This window comes from Micropterus dolomieu, linkage group LG20 (assembly GCF_021292245.1).
Source record: "Micropterus dolomieu isolate WLL.071019.BEF.003 ecotype Adirondacks linkage group LG20, ASM2129224v1, whole genome shotgun sequence".
Classification (NCBI taxonomy): Eukaryota; Metazoa; Chordata; class Actinopteri; order Centrarchiformes; family Centrarchidae; genus Micropterus; species Micropterus dolomieu.
Genome location: NC_060169.1, coordinates 37281613 through 37301157, shown reverse-complemented (window position 1 = coordinate 37301157; position 19545 = coordinate 37281613). Strand labels below are relative to the sequence as shown.

Genomic DNA, 19545 nt, shown 5'->3' with positions numbered 1-19545 from the left:
ATAGGTTTGATGTTATGACGACATCCAAGAATGTACAATCATCTACTAAAGCAGTGGCTTGTGGGGGCCGTAGAGTGGAGGGGTGTGGATGTCAGGGGGGAAATGTGGAGAACAACTAAAGTTGAATGAGGAAACATGCAAAAGTTCTCATGCCAGCTAGTCTACCAAGATCCAGATGTTAAGAACATGATGGGCAGATTTGTGACAGGGAAGAGAAGAACTGATGATCCAGCAACATTTAAAAAACAATACAACAAAACTTATCTTGTTCTCAAGTTTAGTGTCTGTATAGTCACAAAGTTGTGAGTTGGGATTGTTTTGTCAATCTACTCATTTATATTGGCCTCTTATGGCGCTGCTTCTCCTGCCCACTAAGACACGAGGCTGCCCTTCCAAAGAATGAGCCTTGTAAGTTCTTTTGTTTATGGCTAAAAACATTAAAAAGTACCATTCATCTAAATGTTCCATTGCAGTATCTACCAACAAGTGACAAAGATTGAGTGAAATTGTGGTGGTGGTGGTGGTTGAACAGGAACTTATGCAATGTGACTTTTTTTAGCTTGTATGGTGTAGTTCATTCGTTTTGTTTCACTGATCCCTGTGGTTGCACCAGCTAACTGGATTATGCAACAGCGAGTAAAATGGAGCATACAGCGCATGTTAAAGAGAAGGCAGAATAAAAAGTATGAGAAACACATGGTTCACAGCATGGGAGAATAACAGCAGCAGTACAGCTTGATTAAAAATGAAAAATGAAATCAAAATATATTATTTTTTTACTTTAATACATTGCTTTCTTACGAAAAGATTGACCTCTGTGTCGGGGGCTAATTATTAGTGTCTTTACTGTGAAGAGGAGCTAGAAATGGCTTGTGATGCGAGGTGCTGACGGTAGAGGGCACATTGCGCCTGACGGTCTGCCGGAAACCCTTCAGAAAAAGAAGAAGAAGAAGGGACAGGAAGTTAAACGTCTCTGGTTGGATTGAAAACACATGCTTTGGACTCATGTGTACTGCATCTGAGGTTGTACTGTCTGTCTGGCGCCAGAGAGGTTGTTGACTTTAGTTACGTTTTCTTCGGGAAAATCCGCGCTAACGTGGAAATGGACGGTGAGTTTAATTTTCGAGGGAAGTGAAGTTCCGGTTGAACGGACAAGTTCATGAGTGTTGATGCTAAAGTTACTTCCCCCTCCGAGTAAAGCCAAAAACAAAATGCGTGGAAGAAGTTCAACCGTTAGCCTGCATCTCTCTCCACACACAGTAGCTCTTTGAATAATCTGCAGAAACGTTGTCACTGGAACTACTTTCTAAGAAATAACGTTAGTCTCTATGAAAACCATTTAGAGTGTCACGTTCATGTTTCTTAGAATACAAATCGCTAGCTAGGCTGCACTCCCTGTATGAACTACATCAACATAATACTGCCACCCACGTGTAGCATAATTACACCCATCAGTATACTGGCCTATCTGTTTTAACCATATCTCGTCCAGATCCAGGTGAAGGAGGCTCAGCGAGTGAAGTGGTGTCTCACGCTGAGCATGTTCCTCAAAGTCCTCCCGTGTCTTCAACAGACTGGTTCTGTTTCTCCTATGCACTTGTCTGGTCTCTCTGCATTGAATGACCTGGGACCCACTTCTCTGAGGACAGTTGTCTTTGTGGTCCAGGATTCAGGATCATCGATTGTCACGGCCTCTGTTTCCTGAAGAGGTTCCAGTGTCCCGGCTGCTTTGTCGTAGCTTATTTTCTGTTGGTGCTCCAGTCTTACCCTCTTATTCGTCAGTTCTTTGCTGCTGTTTTCTTTAGGTATGTGGTGCGTGAAGCATGCATGCAGGATGACTAGGGCTGTCACAATAACTGCTTTTCCCAGAAATAACTGCGCTATTATCATTTTAGGACCATTCGTTTGCATAAAGCGTGGGTTGTCGGTTGCAGCAAAGAAGAGATAAGGTAGAGAAATCTGTAGCCAAATAATCCCAAACTCACTACAGGGACATCGTGTATATGAAGGTAAAAAAGTTGTGGGGGGGGGATAAGCTCAAACAAACTATTACTATATTTACAAGCTGTGAGAACACGCTAATCCAGAAATCTGTAGAGAAGGAGGAAGCGAGAAACTCAGATCTGCCCTGCACATGGCCAAGAGGACAGGGGTGAACCGGGGCTGTGGGGTGAAGAGCAGAGGACTGCCATTACTCAGAGCAGAATGCATAGGAATGAATTAAAACCTATTTAAATATATATTTCTCACCTTTCCCATGATGGCCTGAATAATAATTAATAATAATAAAAATCTAGTGAGAAAGTCACCAAGTTGGAAACACTGTGCGTTTGTGAGTCCATGTTTTTATATCCTGGTGGGGACTTTAACATGAACGCACACTATCACCCACAGGTGGAGACGCTTTTGAGGGTGGTTTTAGGCTTTAGGTTACACTTTGGTTGTGGTTAGGGTAAGGGGCTTGACAATGTGTTATGTCAAGGACATGTCCCCACGGAGATAGGGGAACAAGTGTGTGTGTGTGTGTGTGTGTGTGTGTGTGTGTGTGTGTGTGTGTGTGTGTGTGTGTGTGTGTGGGCGGGCACGCTGCTGAAACTCTGGAGATGACAGAAGCAGTGCAACCACAAATGAGAGCAAAACATGTCTGCGTTGTTTTTCTGCGGGAACACCCTGCTGCTTGTTGTGGTTTCTGTTGGCTAAAAATTGCTGACATTCTTATGTAAACAAACACAACAGGCAGTATGGAGGTCATGTCCGTTGATGATGTAATTATTGTGACTGTTTTTACAGCCCATTATTTCTCTCAGTAAGTTCTATCTGATCTTCTTGTCTTTAGTTCCAAACGCTAGCTGATCCTGAATCATAGTCTCTCACATCACTGAAATTACACGGCTGTGCGTTCTGCTAGAGGTCAGGGAGAAATGACTCTTTGGTGCAGCGTGCACGGGCAGATGACGGAAGTTTCATTTGTCTTCGACAGGCAGTGCTTGTTGAACTTCTTTTAAGACCTCATCAAACTTGTCTTTGTCATCTGGCTGAGCAAAGAGAGTGGAAGACTTGCTTCTGGGCACAGCCGGTGCTTTTCTCTCATCTGCCCCTCCTGTCCTCTCCCCCAGCAGAGAGTCAGCAGTGTGTCTGTTTGAAAGTCTTCCAGTTTGCATCCAGAGTTCCAGTCAGCTTCAACAGACCTGGTGGCTTTAATGCATTGTATGCGTGTAAAGTTTCTTATTTTAAAGGAATTAACATAAAATTTGAAACTCCATGCTAGCTATGCTAGTTACTTTATTATACACCTGATTGTAGAACATTGTCCAAATCATTCCTGTAATTCTGTACATTCTATAAAAGACCTACAGTATCTCTCAAAGGTGAGTACACCCCTCACATTTTTGTAAATAGTTGATTATATCTTTTCATGTGACAACACTGAAGAAATGACACGCAGGGTCTGTAACATCCACCAGCTCCACCAGTGATGTCGTCATGGAGGAGTGGAAGAGGACTCCAGTGGCAACCTGTGAAGCTCTGGTGAACTCCAGGCCCAAGAGGGTTAAGGCAGTGCTGGACAATAATGGTGGCCACACAAAATATTGACACTTTGGGCCCAATTAGGATATTTTCACTTAGGGGTGTTCTCACTTTTGTTGCCAGCGGTTTAGACATTACTGGCTGTGTGATGTGTTATTTTGAGGGGACAAATTTACACTGTTATACAAGCTGCACACTCACTACTTTACATTGGAGCAAAGTGTCATTTCTTCAGTGTTGTCACATGAAAAGATATAATCAAAATTGTGAGGGGTGTACTCACTTTTGTGAGTTAGTGTAACACATACACAAACTTCAGGTGGAGGATTTTGAGATATTGCACTCTAAGATTTCTCAGAGTGCAATATCTCAAAATTCTGGTGCGATCAAATGTTAAATGGAAAAACCTTTGTCTGGAACATGAAAGTCCTTTAAGGCATCATGTGACTCAACAGCCAGTGTCTGAACATTTTGTTGTCTGGGACAGGGGCTACTGTGAGAACAGTACTGCGGTAGTGAGACAGACAGGTCTGTGTACTCCTTAGCAGCTGTTACTCCGTGTTGTGTACTACTCCTTTGTCCTTCTTGCAGTCTCCTCTCATCACTATTCTTAAACAGCAACTGCACAATGTGAAACTAATCCTCTCTTGTGTACGTTTAGTACTGTGTAATGGTAATGCTCACAGTTCAGGTGGGATATTTGTCAATGTCACAGGAAAGTCATTGTCCATTGTCCAAAAAAAGGAACACACTTTTTCTTTTGTAAAGCTGTTGTCAGCCAGCACAAAACATTTTATCTCCAGCCTGTACTGCCACCTGACGTTTTGACATGTAGGTATTATGTTCATTATCAATGTGTAGTGTGCTTTCCATTCATCGTTTATCTTAAAATAGTACACTGGTGTTTCAGTGATGTGAGCACATTGATAGCTCTTCATTATCATCTTCATTCTCACACTCAGGAAAAGCTGACATTTTAGTAATGCAGCTTTCAAGTCCTGCACAATTACAAAATGGATACCAAGGACTTCTCAGGAGGTTTTGAATTTGCAGCATCATAATGTTATATGAACTGTCACAAAATTCAGATCTGCCAACAACAGCTGATTTTTAGTTGAATAGGACAACAATAGAGAGCTTGTTGATAGTATGATGATCATTGTTGTATTATAGTAAACTGAATATCTTTATGAAGATTTCGCTTTAGGTTCTGTGAACTTGTGAATTGGATTTTTTCCATGGTGACTCCATAGTTTATCTATTAATAGAAAATAAATAGAATAATCAAAAATAGTATCTTACTAGTGGCAATAAAGTAGACGTTGTTCTGGTCCAGTGCCACAGATCACAGATGTGTAATACTGGTTTTGTTTGTGTCCTTTCAACAGAAGCACTTGTTCGTGCCACGATCCCTCGTGATCTGGAGAAGGTTCTTGGTGTTGAGGTAAGCAGATATGTGCGGGCAGTGCACATGATGTGCTGTATAGTGTCATTATGAAGTGCGTAGTCTCATGAGATTTTCATTTTCAGTCTTATGCAAATGATCCCAAGACTTCCCTGCCGAAAACATGAGCTCTAGGGCTGAGAATCGATTTAGGCAACAGCAAATTAATCTGCAACTATTTTATTAATCAGTTCATTGTTTTTGTAATTTTTCTAGCAAAAAAGAAAAAAACAAAAAGCTGCCTCCACCTTCTCAAATATGTGGATTTAATGCTTTACTTTTATGAGTCAGTGATTATAGTAATGATGGTAAAATGAATATCTTTGGAAAACAAAACACTTAACTGGAATTTTTCACTGTTCAATGCTGACATTTTATAGACAAAACAATCAAGAAATTAATTTAGGAAAAGATTATTGACTTATCAATAATAAAAAAAATCAAAAACAATCATTAGTTGCTGCTTAATAATAAATGTTTGTGTCTGCATACTAGAGCTTAGCAGACTGATATTATCGACCACCAAGGCTTTGCAATACAGTTTATGTTTAAAATGTATTTTGTATTTGTTTTGATAATGTAGATAGAGCGTCTAGATGAACACAGTTTGCAGCCCCCATCTCTGGTTTGGCTTTTAAATTCAAGAAGAAAACCAATTTACGGTGATTTAGTCTCTTGAAGAATGTTGATGTTTGTGTTTGATATTATAATACCCAGCCTCAGCCCATACATCTGTCACAACTCTTTACTACTCACATTAGGGATTATTTTAATAAATGAGAATTGGAAATCGGTTGATATACTGCTACATTTTTTTCACTCTTAATTATCAGTTTGACCTAAAAAAAAAATCCCTTCAGACAGGCTCTACTAAACCCATAAACGTTTGTTTGAAAGGTTTGAAATGTCTCCTTTCCAGTCTCAGACCAACTCTAAAGCAGAGGCCTTCACCCAGGCGTTCCTGAAGAACAGCATTCAGCCAAACACACGACATGATCTGAAGAGCATGTTGACTCACAAAGCAGTGATACTGGGCTACACCAGGCCTAAGAAGGACAAGTCCAGGAGGAACAACAAGAGAGCCAAAGGGCTGAACGCTCGGCAGAAGAGGGCCATGAAGGTTTTCCAGATCAAGCCAGAGCACCAGAGGTTGGTCTGGAATCTGAAAGATGGGACAGTTATTGTGCTTTAAAACTGTGATGTACATGTACTGCATCAAAGTAATCTGCATTTCCCCAGTTGTTTCCTAGCCCCTCCTCTCTCGCCAGCATCACTGTCTTGATCATTATTGTTGTAGATACGAGCTTTTTCTGCCTCTGCATGAACTCTGGAGACAGTACATTATTGACCTGTGCAGTGGATTGAAACCAAAAAGGTAAATCAGACCCTGATTTTCATCATTAATTGCCAAATGAAGCAATTTCATAAGTCCTCCTTACTCTCACTGTGTATTCAGTCTCATGTTGTGTTTTATTTGCAGCAATCCGCAGTTTGTGCAGCAAAAGCTTCTGAAGGCAGACTTCCATGGTGCCATCATCACAGGTAGATTAGGTTTCTTTAAAATGAACATGACAGTGACTGTGTTTTTTTAAACCCTAGGCTGCCATGACGTCCTCTGAACTTGTTTGTCTTTTCTTTTCTGTAAACGGAGGCCTATGAGAACTGATAAAGTGGAAAGTTTGGATATTCACCAAAACTTCAAGTTTATAGATACATTTATATAAATACAGATGTATATTTATTTTATACATCCACACACATTATCTTGAACTTTAATCATTTGGAATGTTAGGACATGTTTTCTGTATACTACATTTTATGCTACGACATTTTTTTGGCACTACATCGTGTATTTGGAGCATATTTCAATATTTTTGTTACCACAGAATCTGAACAATCCATCCACAGAATGTATTCTGTAGCTTTTGAACAATCCAGTTTTTATTGATTGAACAAATTTTGATTATAATTGACCATAAGTTACAGTGCAACAATGGTTTGTTGCAAGTTTTTTAGCAAGTATTGCTAAAATTGTTGGGTTTTTTTTATTATCAGAAACTCATCACCTATTAATCGACCAATCAACCAAATGGTGACTGATTAATAGGTGCTGACTTGGATATGACCACAGATCATGTCCAGTGATTTCATACAAAAAGTTGAGGTGAGTATGTGGCGCCCCCTTGAGACAGATTGTCCCTAGACTTTGCAGCGACCCTCCGAACTAGCATGCTAGCACCCCATCATTGCAGCTTTGAATATGAATTGCAGCGAAACAGAACGGCTTATTGTAGCGGGAAAAGAACGCTTTAGTTCGTCCACGCTCTCCGCGTGTGAAATCATGTGTGAATGATTAAATCACATATGTAGCCTGTGACACATTTGAAACATTTTAGACTTGATTAAAAAGTTGGTGGAAAAATGTGTTTGCAGAGCTGTCTAATGTTGACCAAAACATAAGTGTTGTTATAGAGCTGGGGGGGGGGGGGGGGGGGGGGGGGGGGGGTTATTTGTTCATTCAGGTGGAGGAGAGAATTATCATGTTTCAATCAAACAGCCTGTTTCAGATATGCCAAGACAGTGTGGTATTTACACTGGTAATGTCATGAATGGTGGGTCTGGTATCTATCATGTTGATCGCCTATGCTTTGTTTTTTATATATGTTGAATGTTGCAACTGCTGACTACTTCAAGACCATCATCTGGATTCGTTTCTACGAGCTATGTGGCTATGACAGTATTTACTTATATATTTTTTTTGTCTTTACTCTCACAGTGGTCCGGTCTAAATGCCCATCATATGTGGGGACAACAGGGATTCTAGTCCAAGAGTTCAAACATGTCTTCAAAATCATCACAAAAGAAGACAAACTGAAAGGTTAGCCAGATGGACATGTGTCTCTCTCTGAAACTCACCTTAATGGGTCCTGTTTTGCTCTGAGTCTGTCAAACAAAGCCAGATAACTGGGTTAGCATTTTCTCAAAATGCTGTTGTCCAGACTGATTATGACCAAGGTGTTATTACAAACTAATAGTAGTTAGTTTTGTTTCACATTTTTTAAGAGATACACAGTGGAACACAACAGACGTTGGATACAAGTCAAAATGTCTTGCATTGATTAATCTATTAATGAATTTGACATGTATTTAACATAATACAAATATAATGATTTCATCAATGCAACACTGCACTATATTATACAACACGATTTCACAAAACAGCTAATCAGAATGTTGCTGCTAGAGCGATGTGTGGGGGCCAGTGTAGGTACCAGAAATGCTTGATCTGCTTAGAGCCGTACTGAATACTGTAAAGAAATGCAAAGCTTTTATAACATTAGTCACCGATTTTGTTAAAACTGGACCATATTTTATGGAGTTTCTAGATGGACGGAAAGCTTTAAAGTAACCACTTACTGTAAAGTTAGCTCAGTTAGCAGTGCAGCTATTGACCCTATTAGCTTAGCTGACTGCCCAGACCAGGGCTTGAACACCGGGGTATGTTGGTGTTTACACCACTGGCACTGGAACTTTGGACCGCCAGGTGGAGGAGTTTTTTTTTTTTTTAAATTGAGGTTGTTTTAGGCATGTGCTAATTAACAATACTGCATTCAAAAAGACCTATTTTAATGAATGTTTCTGTTGTTGAAAAAGTATGAAATTGTCCGGTGTTTTTCTTATCTTGTGCACTCGGCAGCAACATGTTTTCCAGATGTAACGTTAAACACTGCCATGAACGATGCAACGTCTATGATTGTAAAGTTAGGGCACATCTGGAATGTAAACAGGATCGTTGTGTATAGTAATTATTTGCTACTCTCGACGCCATTAACAAGTCATTGATCGAGAGAAAATGTATTGTAAAAGCATCATATGTTATGAAATAGTCACTTCTCACCAGGGTAACACATTTGCTCCTCTGTTTTTTCTCACCCTCCGCTTGTTGTGTGGCAGTGATCCCTAAGAGGAACAGTGTGTTTGCAGTGGAGATCAACGGCTTCGTGTCCCACATCTATGGAAGCAAGTTTGAGCAGCGAGCCAGTGAACGCTCCGCCAAGAAGTTTAAAGTGAAAGGAACCATCGACTTGTGATGTCGACAGATGTCACTACGAGAGACATTACAAACTCAGACTTCTACTCACCTCTAGGAACTGCAGCAACGACGACCAGTGTTCTGCTGATGGATTGTGGTCATTCACTGTAAAATTATACTTCAGTTCTTGGTTCAGTTTTTCGCATAGGGGTGACTTTCTCACAGAGGTATTCCCTTTTTAAAGGAGGAATTTTTATTTTCATGGGGAGTACTAAACAGCCAGTGAAAACTGGGGGACGGGCTTTGTCCAGTCTGAGAAAATAACCCTTATCGCAGCTTGGGCTTGGACATGGGAGGCCCCTGTCAAGTCTTTTTGGCCCTGATCCCTCTCATAGTGAGTCCAATCAGATACTTATATTAACCTAAATGTTGATTAAATATAAATCTGGCACAGCTGAAGCTTCTAAATCTGACCCACCTTAGTTCTCACAAACGACGTGATCCAAAGGAGGTCCTCGTTAAAATCTTTAAAGTTGACAAGATTAAATTATTCATATGCTGTGGACGAATGTTTAATTGAGAAAGCAACTCCTGAGACTGTCGTGACTGGATCAGCTAGAGAGACAGTCGCTAACTCTGTTTGACTTGTCAGAACTACAAAGGTACTCGGCCCACTTGGGATTGTACAGTGGTGTTGCAGAGTGGAGCTTCTTCCCTCACAAACACTATTAGACTCCGGCTGCAGAGAGCACACAGACCAGACATCAAGTTTCATTTTGGTTTATCAATAAATTATACAAGGAATTAATGTTAACTATTTTGCCAGTGCAGGATTCAGAACCACACACACATCGGTGTGGACAAATACTTTCACACTCTAAATTTGACTGGCATGCACGTAAAATGCACAGCTATCATCCAGGTGAGCAGCGCTGCAGTAAAGAAAGGATTGGAATTTGATCGTGTTTGTCTTTAATTCAATGCTAATCCATTAAAATATGCTCATATCAGCCCTGAAAGAAGATCCATAAGATTGGCTGGGGACGTCTCTCTATCTTTCTGTTATAGATGTGTAAACTGTTTCTATTTTTCAATTCAATTCAGTTTTATTTATATAGCGCCAAATCACAATAACAGTTATCTCACAGCGCTTTTCATAAAAGAGCAGGTCTAGACCGTACTCTGTGATGTTATTTACAGAAGCCCAACAGTTCCCACCAAGAGCAGCACTAGACGACAGAGGCAAGGAAAAACTTCCTTTTAAGAGGCAGAAACCTCGAGCAGAACCATGGCTCAGGGTGGGCGGCCATCTGGAGAGAGAGAGAGAGAGAGAGAGAGAGAGAGAGAGAGAGAGAGAGAGAGAGAGAGAGAGAGAGAGAGAGAGAGAGAGAGAGAGAGAGAGAGAAGAGAGAGAGAGAGAGAGAGAGAGAGAGAGAGAGAGAGAGAGAGAGAGAGAGAGAGGTTGCTATAGACTAAATGAAAAATGGTACAGATATTTATAGTAGTGTTAATGATAATAATCGTAATGTTAATGATTATAATAACAATAATAATAATAATAGGACTAGTAACAATAGTTGTAGCAGAGGGTGTCGAGCAGGAACACGGGAAAGGGGAGAAGTCGAGTTAGTAACATGCATTAATGGGATGAGGTTGCATACAGAGGGAGAGAAAGAAGAGGAGAGTGCATCACGGGAAGTCTGCGCTTTTACACTACATCCACACACATTCAATGCACTGAGCCTAACGGTGCTTTCAGACCAAACGTGAATTTAATCGTCGTGACCCTTTCCTCACGTGAGTACATTTGCTGCAAGTGTTCACACACAATACAAGAAGGCAATTAGAACCTGCGAACCAGGGGCAATTTGGGGTTCAGTATCTTACCCAAGGACACATGGGTAAGATACTGGAGCCTGGAGGTGACGGGAATTGAACCGCCAACCTTTCAATTAACTGGCAACCCGCTCTAACTCCTGAGCCACAGCCACCCAGTGTAGTGGCCAACTAGGTTCTAATCGCCTTCTTGCAGCAAATGTACTCACGCGAGGAAACTTTTACTTTACAGTTACTTTATTGCATCATTTTATTTAGCTTTCATTAAAGGGATAGTAAGTGATTTTAATCCAATGCAAGTTGTCTGTTTTGTGTGTGCTCTGAAAAGAGATTTCTGTTTTTCTATAGAAAAACTGACTCTGAAGGTTTTTCAACACTGGAGAAACTTCAGAGATTTGAAATTTGGAGGGCAGATCCTCTGAGGGAGTACTGGAGGGAGGGGTGTATTTGTTTTGCAGTTGAGTTCAAATATCAACAGTCCTGCAGAATCACTTACCATCCCTTTGATGGAAAGTGATAACATTTAGAATAAAAGAAAATAGCTCATCTAAGCAGCCAGATGGAGAGAATAGCCGCTGTCAGACAGCTGTGTTTAGTTTGTTTTAACAAATAGTTTGTTAAGCTTAAATTGTTGTAATGTAACATACAGAACCTTGTACAGTTTAGACGGCACAAACATTTGGTGTAAGCACACAAGTATCTGTCTGCACCCTTCCTTTTTGTCATTAGAAAACATGGAGGACGTTCCTCTTCTAACAAAGATTGTGAAACATGGTGGGCTTTAATCTGTTTCTAACTGAACACAAATACAACTCGTAGTGTACTCTGTTGAAAACCATCACGTGCTCCTGCTCATGTCTAAGCGCCTGAGTGCCGGTTGAGTGACTTATATAATTCACCTATTTACAGAAGCTGTCTAACCACTTCTGAGCTGGAGGTGTCTCTGTTTTGACAGTGTGGAATTGTACTTTTTTCCCTTGACACTTGATTCCAAGCTTTAGCAGAGGTTTCACTCATATCAGATCACTGATCACTATCAAGACTGCACAAGCCAGACTTACAGGTTTGTATCTGAACCTCACATCATGCCAATGCCAAAAATATATGCATGCTGTATGCACATACTGCACAGTACTCTCGTTAATGAAGACATTAAGCTTGGTCTATGACTTTATAGTCAACAAGTAGCTCATTCACATTTAAAATACATTTCAGAAATCCCCATTGTGAAGCCAGCGTTCGCCTGGATTTGATCTGTACACTGTAGCGCAAAACTGGCCCTTAGGAAGTACATTTAATTTTTCAATTCAATTTTATTTATATAGCGCCAAATCACAACAACAGTTATCTCACAGCGCTTTTCATAAAAGAGCAGGTCTAGACCGTACTCTGTGATGTTATTTACAGAAGCCCAACAATTCCAACCAAGAGCAGCACTAGGCGACAGAGGCAAGGAAAAACTTCCTTTTAAGAGGCAGAAACCTCGAGCAGAACCATGGCTCAGGGTGGGCGGCCATCTGCCTCGACCGGTTGGGGGAGGGAGAGGGAGAGAGAGAGAGAGAGAGAGGAAGAGGGAGAAAGAGGGAGGGAGGCAGCCTACACAATATCCACACAGAGGTACAGACAGTAAAGGTGATGTTGCTATAGGCGAAATGAAAAATGGTACGGATATTTATAGTAGTGTTAATGATAATAATCGTAATGTTAATGATTATAATAACTATAATAACAATAGGACTAGTAACAATAGTTGTAGCAGAGGGTGTCGAGCAGGAACACGGGGGCAGCAGGTGACCCGCAGCCACAGATCCAGACTCCACAGCTAATGCCAATGAAATGTTCCAGTCTCTGTAATAGGGTATGATACAATCAATGGATCTTTTGAGGAAATTAGTGTGAAGACATGCAAGGGAACATTTGATACTACCTCACGTTAACCACCTGCAAGGTTGGAATGGATCGCACTTGTTTGGCAAAAACTTCCTTCATACAGAGTTAGTGGGTAGCATCTGGCAAGCTAAAGAGCAAGATATTTTTCTCAGGAGTGGGTACATTTATATTCATCTGATGACACAAACAAGTATCAAAATGAATGCTAATGTTGCTCTGTGTCTGCTGGGTGTGTAAACAGGCAATGGGTTGCTAACACGTTAGTTAAGTCAGCTCTACAAGGCCATAACATGGTTAACTTGAGAATTCTAGCTTGATTAAAGCTTTAAGAAAAGAAGCAAAAGTTGCCAAATGTTAAATTTAGCAGTTGTACAAGAAATTTATTTTCATTCAACATTTTAATTGAAATCAAGGACTGTCTGATCAAACCGTAAGTAAACCAAGGCTTGTTGGCAGCTCTTGGCATGTGAAAAATATTGATAGCAAAAAAGTTTCAGGATTCAGTACCCAGGTCGTCCCAAAAAAAGTGAATATTAGACTTATTGTACATTTGTCAGGAGACCAGAAATGGCCAAATTAATGCAAATATGTGCGATAATGGCCTCAGAATAAACATTTATTAATTTAGCTGACGCTTTTATCCAAAGCAACTTACAATTGCTTTATATATATATATGTATATGTGTATATGAGGTCGCACGCCTCTGGAGCAACGAGGGGTTAAGTGTCTTGCTCAGGGACACATTGGTGTCTTGCAGTGGATTCGAACCTGGGTCTCACACTAAAGAAAGTGTCTTATCCACTGCCCCATCACCACCCCAAATCACTTCATATTTGCTATATAGTGCCTGCAAATAAATCAAGGGACAAGGTAGGTTTAATACAGGGCAGTAAAATTAAATGTGGTTTGTAACTCCCTTCTGCTACATAGCAGACAATATAAAGTATATATAAAGAGTCCTAAGGGTGTGTGTAGTGAGACACAACTGGGAGAGGGAGGGAGAGGCGGATTGAGGTCAGGCCGTCCCCAATGGCTCTCCCTGTGATGCTGATTCTCTGAATCCTGAAGAACCACTGATGTAGACAGGAATTGTGTCTGTCTCATTTCTTCTTAAATCATAGATCAGCTCTTTGGTTTTGCTGACGTTGAGCAGTAGGTTGTTCACTGTGCACCATTCAGATTAAGCGAGATTATCAGTTTCCTCCCGATATGTTGTTGTTTGAGATCGGGCCGATGATGGTGGTGTCGTCTGCAAACTTCACAATAAAGTATGAGTTTACTTCTCTCTGTGGTGTTTAGACTCTATAGTGTTCATCGTTTAGGGAATACTGTGATCAGAGGAGGGAGTTTGGACTCAGTCAATGGTATATGTTGTGTTTTTTGCTTTAAGTTATTCTTGTGGGTAAGGTGAAAAACATTCCAAAACTCTTCTACCTGGTTGTTGGAGTCTCCCTTGTGTTCTTGCCATGCATGTGTTCGTCACTTACTGTAACCTGGCTGACGGAGATGTCACCTTTGTGTGATGACAAAAAGCTATTTGTGGTTTTCCCACACCCAGCTAGTGGAAGGAAGAGTAGTATAATAGATAATATAGTCAAGAGATAGACTTTATTGATCCCCCACTGGGGAAGTCCCCCTCTGTCGCATCAGCTCCAGATACAACACGACAGATTAGAAAATACACATTAAATAAAAATTCAATAGAAAAATGTAAAAGAAATGGAAAGATAAGAATAAGAGTAATGTGTTCACTCTATACACCTCCTATATACAGGTACTGATAAATAGGTATTGATATGGAACATTGCATGGGTCGCAGCAGGAGGTAGCTGCACAGTGTAGAGATAAATATAATTACACAAGATAGAATATATACTGCAGTAGTATATACAATACCGGTAATAATACAGTGTGTATAAGAAATTATATTTGTGTAATTGCACAGTGCAGGAATAAAATAGTGCAAATAAGTGGCTGTGATAAGTGTTGTCATAATGAACTTGAATTTAAAGCAGCAAAATGTCCTGATGAGAGATGACAAACAACAACTGGCATAATTACGACAAATGAGCTGCTCGACCAGTTTGACAGCCCTTTATCAGTTTGTGAAACATGAGCTCTCGTCAAGTCAGTTTTACTGTGTTTATAGTTTCTGCTCACAGTGGTAAAGACTTAACACGCTATTGGTGTAGTAGATAGCTGCTTTGTTTTTCCAGTTTTTCCTTTTGTGTCATCTAAGTGGATTTTGTGGCCCTTTAAACATGTTATCATGTATACAGTTTTTGTATTGGTGGCTCAGATATTTAAAAGATGCAGAATGCATCTTTGATTTAAATTGATGGTGATGGAATGCATGGTGAAATACAAATATACATTCATGAGCAGAGAATATACCATGAAAATGTTGGTTTTCTGTAAATGCTGACATTTCCTTCTTTAGAATTGCTTTTGTCAGTTTTTTCTGAAAGCTCCCTCCCCCTACTTCTTACAAGATGTGTTTGTCATAAAGCTGAACTTACTTTGGAAAAACCCATTGCGTCACCAACAACTAAGGCTATAAGTGCCCTGCTCGGCTGCTTGTCTTATCAGAGAGACAAGACGAACACATGACAACATCCCACACCTAAAGAGGCGTGGAACTGTCAGCATAAAACACTCAGATTGCTGCACAGAAAACAGGACTTTTGTTGACTTGTCAACTAGATACAAAACCACCATGGTGGACCAGCTATCATTTGCACAGGAGAACCAGGAGCGGATCCATGCTGTTGAGAGCTCATTTGGGCCAGCTGGGAAGCCCCTGTCCAAGCCGGGTCGGGTTCTTATCGGAGAGGGCCGGCTGAGGAAGCAGAGCCGCCGGGGGCCACAGCCTAAAGTCTTCTTCCTCTTCAACGACGTGCTGGTGTACGGCAGCATCATACTGAACGGCCATTGGTACAAAAACCAGCAGATCATCCCTCTAGGTGAGCAACTCAGCCTTCTCCAGAACACTGCAACTAGACAAAACCTCGCCTGAGGACTTAATTATGAAACACATTCGCTTGCAGCTACAGGCAGTGACAGCTACAGTGTTTAGATGCCTTGGTTAAGTCTGCCAGCATTACTCCAACACTAATGAAACATAAAATTATGGTTAAAATGATAAAGAGCTAATTGTCAACTCCAGCTGCTTCCAACCAGACTGAAACAAATGCCTGTAGTCTTCAAAATGAGCTGCAAAGAACTGGGAAGTTTTATAAAAGTGAATTCATGAAAATTGTTTGTTTGCATGCTGACTGTACCATACATTTGTAATCCTGTGATAACATACCATTTTTTTTATTCTTTCAGAGAACATCCAGCTGGAGGACTTAGAAGACAGTATGAGCATGAGAAACCAGTGGTTGATACGCACACCACGCAAGTCCTTCTACGTGTCAGCCGACTCATACGAGGAGAAGCGAGCCTGGATCGAACACATTGAAGACTCCCAGTCCAGACTGCTGCAGAGCAGTGGCTGCAAGCCCGGGTCCTACTTTGCCGTTACCTGGATCCCCGACCAGGCCTCCGCCGTCTGCATGCGCTGCTCTGACAAGTTCACCATGACCCAGCGTCGACACCACTGCCGAAAATGTGGCTTTTTGGTTTGTGGTTCTTGCTCCAAGAAGCGGGCGGTGATCAGACATATTCACCCGACTAAGCGTGTGAGGGTCTGTGCCACGTGTCACTCGAGTCTTTCGAGGTCGCAGGCAGAGGACCAAGAGGTGTCTCGCCTGAGAGGAAACAGCACCGGGAAGATAGGCTCGGATGAAGATGAAGTGGAGGGGTCCAGTGAAGAAGAGGAGGTAGAGGAGCAAATGGAGGACCATGACCCCAGTGGGTGGATGGACTCCTGGTCCCCCTATGTCTACCTCAAACCAGAGCATATGAGGCCCTAAACATGAGCATATCAAGAGTGCTGCAGTCACACTGAAATAACCTTCCACTGGAATTTGAGACTTGCTTTAAGACATGGATTCGACAATGCTGAGAGAGCTCTGTGCTGTAGAAGCAACTTAACTTAGTCCCTGTCATGACTACAAGACAATCGTATAGAAAGTAAAACAATTTTGTACATACTGTATTTATTGATGTCAACTGTTTGTTTTACCTCATGCTTTTTGTAGAAACACTACTGCTGTGAAGAAGTCACTTTATTTCTCTGATTATGTCCTGTATTTGTTGTCAAAGGATTTTGAGTAGGACACTTGAGGAAGGCTTCAGTCTGCCTTTCTAGATATTTATTGAAGTCTGATTTCAGTCATATGTGTATATGGCTGTGTTTGTGTACATGGAAGGATTTTGACTTGCATGTAATGTCTTTTCATGAAAAATAAAGCAGATACAAAATAGATAAAAGATTTGTCTGTGATGATTGGGTGTTACCAACTCAGTGGGTTATGTTATCGCTCGAGTTGGTCTGTCTGGCATGATATTTCAAGAAGTACTTGACAAATGTCTGTGAGGTAATAATCCACACAGTATAAAGCAAAGCCTTATAGAATTTTACTATAAAAACTTGAATTTATTCATGGTCAGATCAGTCATTGTACCACACATGGATCCTTTGCAATGTATATAAAGTGATCAGCCATGCCTTTATGACCCCTGACAGGTGAAGTAAATAACAGGTCATTTAATTACCATGGCACCTGTCAGTGGGTGGGATATATTAGGCAGCAGGTGAATATGCCATATCATAGGATTCATGCTCATGTCCTGGAGATGTAGGCATTGTCATCCTGGTTTCTCCATTCATTAATTCTCTATCTTTTGGGTATATTTAGTTGAATGTGGTTTTATGATTGATGTGAACAAGTGTGCACTGATGACTGAGTGCTTGATACTATTATAGTAACTGTCAGTAGGTTGAGACTGACTTGTCATACTAAATGAATGAATGATTTTATTTTATACTTTATTTTTGTGTCATTCCATTGAAATGACACACGATAATATGAATAAAATAAAAAATAAAACATATAAATAAAGACTTTGGTAGCTGACATTCACATTACCAGATAAATTATTATTGCTGCAAACCACATGCTGTACATGGTTGTTGAAACAAAGTAAAGAAAAGTAAAACATGTTTGACACAGAATGGAAATACAATAGAACATGTATACAACACATTTTCTTAGATCATGCTTGTCCAGATACTCTGACAATGCAAAAGGGTCCTTTAAAGTCTTTTCATTATTTCAATGTCTTCCAGCAAAAAAGTAAACTGTTTTAGTTCTGCGGAATAAACTATTTTTTATTTATCTATTTTATTTTATTTAGTTTTATTTCTTGTGTACACTGTATATTAAGAATAGTATAGTAGCTCATCTGTGCACATATGCACATATACATACATGTACATACCAATCAGTAACTTTGATTTGACGCTTAATGGTGAGCGTGTTTGACTGTGTGTTTATTTAGGTGTGGAGTGCTAAGCTGGCAGGGGTTACACTGTCCAGTCTGTCTTAGCTGTGGGTTTGTCACTAACAGAGGGGTGTGGTGGTTTACAGTAGAATAGTGTGACATTTTCACTTGAACAATACTCTAGTGTAATATTGTAATTAAACACGTATCCATCCATACAGCAGACGTCAGTGTTTCACACCAACAACACTCTGACAGAACTATTGTTTCACTGTTTTTTTCCACAGGTGGGAAAGGCCGCCCAGCAGTAAGCCTGGCTGTGATTGTGTTGTCACATCTGTTTGTCTTATCTGCCTCCAGGCAAGGTGGCTACGTGAAACAAGGAAATGTTGACATGTTTCTGGAAGATGACTCTTTTGAGCAGGTGTACAGAATCAACTGAATAGAGAGTTCCCCTTGTTCTATTGTGAAGATACAGACAAGTATAATGTTTGGATTTTTTAAATTTTAAAAGAAAGGGTCGGTTGTTTGAAAAATGTTTGGCCAACACAGATGTATTTAGTAAAAGCCAGCAGAGGGTCCAGCAGAGTTGGGGAATGTACAACAGCCTCTTGTTTCTTATTTTTCCTGAATAATGCATCGGATGTGAGTAAAACAAAATCTCATGCGGTGTACCAATGAACATGGGCCACAAACAAATGAAAAATATCTGTAATACAGCACATGGCAATTCATGTTTGAATATGTTCATATTTTTTTGTTAAAAAAGAAAATATTTAATGCATATTAATTATTCCCACACATTTACATTCATACTGTTATAGCATATTTGAGTGAAGCCGCATGTAATGTGTGTTGTCTTGTGTATTATTATGTATTGTATGTTATTATGTCATGTATACTATGTTGCTGTCTGCATTAATTCTTTTCTGGGAAGCGAGTGGCGGCACTGAACATAGCTGTGGCCCAGAGGCTTGCTCCAATTTCTTGCAATTTCCCCACTGTGGGACAAATAAAGGCTTCATTCATTCATTCATTTAATAACATAAATAGTATATGATGTGGTTTTATATTCATTCCTGTAATGCCTACTGTTAGTAGTGGCGGAGTACTCTACTTACGTACAATTTGAAGGTACCTGTGCTTTATTTGAGTATTTCCGTGTTATGCTACTCCACTGTATTTATGAGTGAATAAGAAAAAATATTTTAACATTTACAGTATTCACTACATTCATTTTACAGATATTCTTATTTACTTTGCAGATGATGATTTTACTCACAAAATATTCACCCTCTACCAGCTACAACTTTAAAATGCTGCTTGCATGTTAATACATTAACAATAATATATAACGTAATATAATACTATATATATATTTATATGAACACAAACATGAACGCAGAGTGTATAAAAGAAAAT

The 19545-nt window shown here is 40.2% G+C and overlaps 2 protein-coding genes across 3 annotated transcripts; both read left to right on the top strand.

The window, feature by feature from the left end:
* Nucleotides 1–951: 951 nt before the first annotated feature.
* Nucleotides 952–10036, top strand: pop4 (POP4 homolog, ribonuclease P/MRP subunit). 2 transcript variants are annotated; one of them, XM_046033592.1, is made up of 7 exons: nucleotides 952–1109; nucleotides 4917–4972; nucleotides 5892–6121; nucleotides 6270–6347; nucleotides 6453–6514; nucleotides 7749–7850; nucleotides 8927–9965. In XM_046033592.1, exons 1-7 carry the CDS (start codon nucleotides 1103–1105, stop codon nucleotides 9061–9063), a joined length of 672 nt encoding a protein of 223 aa, XP_045889548.1. In that variant the 5' UTR covers nucleotides 952–1102; the 3' UTR covers nucleotides 9064–9965. The 2 variants fall into 2 exon arrangements, with proteins under 2 accessions (XP_045889548.1, XP_045889549.1); XM_046033593.1 differs by having other exon boundaries at nucleotides 967–1109; nucleotides 5870–6121; nucleotides 8927–10036.
* A 5109-nt stretch (nucleotides 10037–15145) lies between these two features.
* plekhf1 (pleckstrin homology domain containing, family F (with FYVE domain) member 1) lies at nucleotides 15146–17104 on the top strand. Its single transcript, XM_046032888.1, has 2 exons — nucleotides 15146–15695; nucleotides 16063–17104. The coding sequence occupies exons 1-2, from the start codon at nucleotides 15449–15451 to the stop codon at nucleotides 16647–16649; spliced, it is 834 nt and encodes a 277-aa protein (XP_045888844.1). The 5' UTR covers nucleotides 15146–15448; the 3' UTR covers nucleotides 16650–17104.
* The last annotated feature ends 2441 nt before the right edge of the window (nucleotides 17105–19545 follow it).

Bases quoted from the DNA above. Each gene is read 5' to 3' on its own strand.
- pop4 (XM_046033592.1), top strand. The intron at 4,973-5,891 runs GTAAGCAGATAT...TCTCCTTTCCAG, and splicing joins AGAAGGTTCTTGGTGTTGAG to TCTCAGACCAACTCTAAAGC. The intron at 7,851-8,926 runs GTTAGCCAGATG...GTTGTGTGGCAG, and splicing joins AAAAGAAGACAAACTGAAAG to TGATCCCTAAGAGGAACAGT.
- plekhf1 (XM_046032888.1), top strand. From the start codon at position 15,449: ATGGTGGACCAGCTATCATTTGCACAGGAGAACCAGGAGCGGATCCAT. The intron at 15,696-16,062 runs GTGAGCAACTCA...TTATTCTTTCAG, and splicing joins CCAGCAGATCATCCCTCTAG to AGAACATCCAGCTGGAGGAC.